We start from the raw sequence: 5,232 nt of genomic DNA on the forward strand, positions 1-5,232 counted from the left end.
GGGTCTTCCTTCCCTCCACAGACGTGGAATTCCTCCAAGGTGAACTCTTATTCAGACTGAGAACAGTGGACACTGTCCCCTGAGCAATTTTACAGGAAGCACAACAAAAATGGAGTGTTTTACAGGTAACAGAACTGCACAGGACCAGAAAGGCAGGACTTGCATGGCAAGAGAAGGAAATTACAGCTTTCCTGCACTACTGTTGCAGGAAATAGCAGACTCCAGTCCCAGAGTTCTGTTTTACTTGTCAAAAGCAGGACGCTTCAGACACAGAAACATCACTGTCAGCCAGGACAAGATCATGCGAGTAGCGAGGTGTGCTGAATGGCCATGGCTACAGAAATAAGAAGAGGTGAAATGGAAAAAAAAAATAAAATCCACTGAAAGGTATTTCACTGAAAGTCAAATTGTATACTGAAAATTTGCTATTTCATTGAAAATTTGAAAACAATCCAAAGAAAACCAAACTCTTCTCATCTCAGTTTCAAAGAGGAAACACGTATTTACCGTTGGCAATTTCACATAATTTTCAAGAGCAGACACAAATAAGGCACCCACAGACAATGAAATCCCATTCTGCAAATCAGTGAGAAGACTTACCGGCATTCTTCATCACTCTTGATAAGAGGGTCAGAGCCCACAGTACCCACAAGGAATTTGGGGCTCAGCAGCGGCAGGCGGACGTGCTGCAGGACCTAGGAGACACACACAAACCAAAAAAAAGCATCACTAAAGATGAGAGACACCCCCGGAGATAGGAGGAAAAGCCAAACAGAAATATTCAGCTATTTAGTTGCTGGCTAGCAAGTTTGATAAACAATTCCTCTGGCAAACAAACCGCGTGATCGCTTCCCTAGGCAAATTGCCACTCTAGTTGTCTAGTGCATCAATTGAGTCAACAGCCTAGTCTTAAATGGGCCAGTCCCCTGAAAAGAAGCTATCAAGTGAAACGCCTACAAAACTGCAGATGTCAATATATCTGGCTGAACCACTAGCTTAGTTAGAAGTTTTATTACCAATTAAGAGTTGTTTAGCCCTCTTAAATTTAAGTGGCATTGTATCGTAAATGAATGATAATAAATAACATCCCTTTCACAGAAGCTTAGACTTCAGAGATGTAACTAGCTATCCACAGAAGGAACTACAAAAGGCAGAGCTGTATGAGTACTAATAAGTTGGCTTGAGGAAAACAATTCCTTTTTAACAATTTTCAAAAGCTTTCCATTAAATAAAGTTGTGCTTAACATCTATTTCCAAAGCAGAAAAGCCGAGGCAGACAGTCTCTCACCTCCTTTGATCAGAAAGCCTGAGACTTCAGAAGCTTTTTTGGCTGACAGCTTTGTCAGAATGGATACATCTTTCCCAAATGCTTTGGCTTTAGACAAAACATCAGCTTTCAACAAAAGCATTCTGACAAGCTCCAGCATAAGATCATAAGGGCTGAGGCATMAATCAACAAGCAGAGGTTAAAAATATACCTCAAATGAAGACAAGCCTTTTTTTTTTCCACTGCTCTCTCTTTCTCTCTCTCAATTCCACTCTACTTTTTTTTGTACAGCACCCTAAGCAACGGAGGCAGGCTTGTCTGGACTGACTGCTGGAACGATCCTGTTTGGCAAGYCCTACCTGGAAAGAATTCACTAAAGCCCCTTCTGCAGTTCTGGGCTGCTACTACCTTCAGGTGAAGGGGAAGACAAGTCTTCCACCTTCATGGAAATCAGGGAGGAGCACAGAGGGCCCTCAGACCTGGGACACTGCTGTGGYTCCACGCTCGCAGCCCACATCAGTCGTCCCCCGGACGAAGCAGCTGGACGTGTTGCTCTGCTCAGGGTTACCTGTGGCAGCTGGGGTCTTCTCTCCTGAATGCTGTACTTCACCCAGGCCATGACCGCGTTGAAAACCTGCTCCTCGCTGCGCACGTTCAACTCGTCGCTGGAGATAATGTCGATGAGCTGGTTGGCAGGCAGCAGCATGAATTCCTCGCTCTCCATTACCTGGTTAAGCAGAAAGGAGTAAAGAAAAACCCAAGATCGGTGGTCAAAGCTCCAGCACTATTTGCGGTCCAACGCGAGGCTAAAGGAGAGAGGGTCTGCTCGAGTTAGAGCCCATGGATGGATCCCACCAAGTGCCAAACACCTACAACTGTTAGAGACAGCAGCCAGAGCGAAGGGTTCGCTGCACAGAGCAGTCCCCAACAAAGCAAAAGTCACCTTCAGATGGTGATGCACGTGAAAGGGAAATTTTATACAAAAGTTGTGCAGATTGCTTTCGAAGGGTTAAACCACAGAACACATTGATCTGACTTCAAAATGTAGGAAAAACAAAGCCCTTACCTAAACCCGGCCCCCTCATTTGCCATGTGTAATACATAAAGCAGCAATAAAATGTGAGGCAGACAGTAAATATTTGACAGAAAAAAATAGTGTCTGAATAGAGAGGCTTTATTCATAATGAATCCAAAACAGCACAAAAAATAACAATCTCAGAAATAAGTTACCAGCGGCATTGTAGAGAATATGGAAAGATCTTCCTGACTGCTGATTTGCAGCAGAACAGCAAGTATTTCAGGACAGAGACGGACTCATTTGATCCTCGCTGTCATTTGCTCTAAATAGACACTGAGAGGATGCACGAGCCCAAATGCATTTAAGAGGGAATCAGAGCCTGCTAAGGCCCCAGGGACTGATCCTCGGTGGAACTCGAGGCACTGACAGTCTGCAAACACGTGCATTCCTTCAGTACCCCAGAGAGCGACCACGCTCCTGGGGAGGCTGCAGCTGCCACTAGAGGACCCTCCGCTCACACCAAGTGCCCCAAAACTCCCCCGTGTCAGGCTCAGCCTGGACACTGCTGTGAGCAGCTCCAGAGCGAGCAGCCAGCCCTGCCTCACGCCCCCGTTTCGGGCACAGGGCAGAGGAGGCCGAATGGAAGGGAGCTGCAGCAGTGGTTTGACTGCTCATCGCCAACTCAGCCTCCCCGCAAGCGATGCCAGGCTGCAGCCTGGAATCTCGGGCAGCCTCAGGGATGGAAAAACACCAAAAATTGGCCTTTCCCTTCGTTTGCGGCTAACATTACCATTCTGCGACCTATTTTAGGATCCATGGCACGAGCGAGAGAAATCCATTCTCTTTAATACAATCATCTCWGCAAGAATCAGCTGCGTGGTCTTTTTAATTACCTAAAGAACTGATTCAAGAACACTGAATGAATATGCAAAAAAACAGCCAGGCTGCTGACAACAGCAAATGTTGCTAAAAGGAAACGCAAGAGACAACAAGGTCAGTTAYCAGGGATTTTTTCCAGGATCCTATGGGCTGTCAGAGAGCAGTCAGAGTCGCAACAAAGTTCTCAGACACTTCTTCAGCCTTGGAGCTCAAGCTGAGACAGCCACAAAGACCCGTGTCAGCATTTTGCAGAGTCTTCCTCGCTTTTACACACACCAGCTTACGTGTAAATCCTACCTTGAGGGTTTGTAAATGCACCCTGATGTCTAAGAATAGAGGTTCTGGATATAACATAACTTACACCCTCACAAAACCCCGTCATACCTCACTGGACTCAAAAATTGCCAGCACTTCTGAAAATCCAGTCTTCGCTGCCATGCACCTTGTTAGATTACACAGTAGGATRAACACTTTTAAACATTCAGTCTTATTTTGGGCTTAATTATCAGGACATTAAAAATTATTTGACTAATATTAACAGTCCGCCATTTACTGGCTAGAAGCAAGTAAAGCAAGCATGAAATTGTCTTCATTTTTTTATACTGAGTAAAATACAACACTTTTCATTACTGTATTTGCATAGAGATAGAAAAAAATATATAAGAGAAAATGGAGCACAATCTTTGCCAACTGAAACAAAGTGCAAGTTGTTCATCTCTGTGTGTGTTTTTTCACTTCATACAGATGTCAGAGATCAAGCAAAAAATACGAAGGCTGKTTTTTTKTTGTTTTGTACAACAGAGCTGTTAGCAGAACTGTTTCACACTGCGTGCACCACATTCACCAGGGGTTTTAGGCAACAAATCAAACTGAGGGGAATGGAAGACTTGGAGAAACGTTTTCCCAAGGAGTGAATGATGTAATGCAGCAATCCACATAAGAGCTAATAGAAGTGGAAACTAGCACAGCAGAGGACATGCAGCAATTTAGACTGCATTCAAAGTAACTGCACGGATTGGCATGATGCCTAATGCTTAATATTTTACATTGCCATCCAGGAGACTCCCATCTCCTGTTTCTTTTCCTTTTGGCCAGCTTGGAGGGGTCACAGTCTCTGCAGGGGAGGGAACTTCACATATTAGTTTTCAACCTCCACATGGAGGGAGGCAAAACGCTGAACATCACCCGCCAAGCAGGGAGTGCTCCCATCCTTTYCATCCAATTCCTTTCCGGAGGCCATGATTTAGTTAAGGAAATTATCATCTGTGCCATTTCTGAGGGAGAGTGTCCTCTAGAGTCCAGAAGTTTTTCCTGCACGTGCTTTCATGGGAATAAGGAGGATGGGATGCTGCCTTTGATGGACTGCAAAAGAAGAGAACCTCTCACAACAAGCAGCTCTTCTAACAGTTCCAGATTCCAGTGCGTGTATTAATGCTAAAACACCAAAATGCAGAATTGCTGTGCTGTAAAACAAGTTATTTAGAGGCTCGTAAGCATGCCCTGTTCACGTAATAACGAGAAGAACTAGCTCTAACCATTAAAACCACCAAGCACTGAAARTAAGCGACCATCTGGTTACCATCCTGCTCCCCCTAAAAAATGCAAGAGAAATGCAGAGCAAGCACAGCACACATGAAGAGTGGCCAGYTAAAATGCTGGGTTTGAATGTCGGGCTTTTGGGAAATCACCAAGTTCTGCAAAAAAACAAGCTCTCAACTTACACACCAAAGGCATTTTTTTTCTAGCCTTTATGGCTAGGAAAGCCATATTTACCGCAAATTTATGAGTATGCTGATGTCATGGGCCAATAGTTAAATATCAGATATTGTCTTCAGTGCATGCAGTAGTTAGGTTCAATTGCGTTTGCTTCTTCCCATGATTTAATTAAGTACTACCTGGCTGAAATTAATACAACTCCAGTCCCTTTCCTGGAAGAAAAAATAAAAAAATAAAAAAATAAAAAAATAAAAAAAAATAAAAAATAAAAAAATAAAAAAATAAAAAAATAAAAAATAAAAAATAAAAAATAAAAAATAAAAAATAAAAAATAAAAAATAAAAAATAAAAA

At 43.3% G+C, this 5,232-nt stretch overlaps 1 protein-coding gene across 3 annotated transcripts in view; it reads right to left on the bottom strand.

Annotated features, from left to right (window-relative positions):
• The window catches only part of KLHL20 (kelch like family member 20), a 23,140-nt gene that overhangs the window by 9,187 nt on the left and 8,721 nt on the right, over positions 1-5,232 (bottom strand). For all 3 annotated transcript variants that reach the window (XM_026042907.1, XM_026042906.1, XM_026042908.1), the window contains 2 exons: positions 1,836-1,994; positions 601-695 (listed from right to left, as the gene is read on the bottom strand). In XM_026042907.1, the coding sequence (XP_025898692.1) occupies positions 601-695; positions 1,836-1,994 (254 nt within the window). The remainder of the gene's footprint in view (positions 1-600; positions 696-1,835; positions 1,995-5,232) is intronic.

This window comes from Nothoprocta perdicaria, unplaced genomic scaffold (genome assembly GCF_003342845.1).
Source record: "Nothoprocta perdicaria isolate Ctin4 unplaced genomic scaffold, notPer1 scaffold_318, whole genome shotgun sequence".
Taxonomy (NCBI): domain Eukaryota; kingdom Metazoa; phylum Chordata; class Aves; order Tinamiformes; family Tinamidae; genus Nothoprocta; species Nothoprocta perdicaria.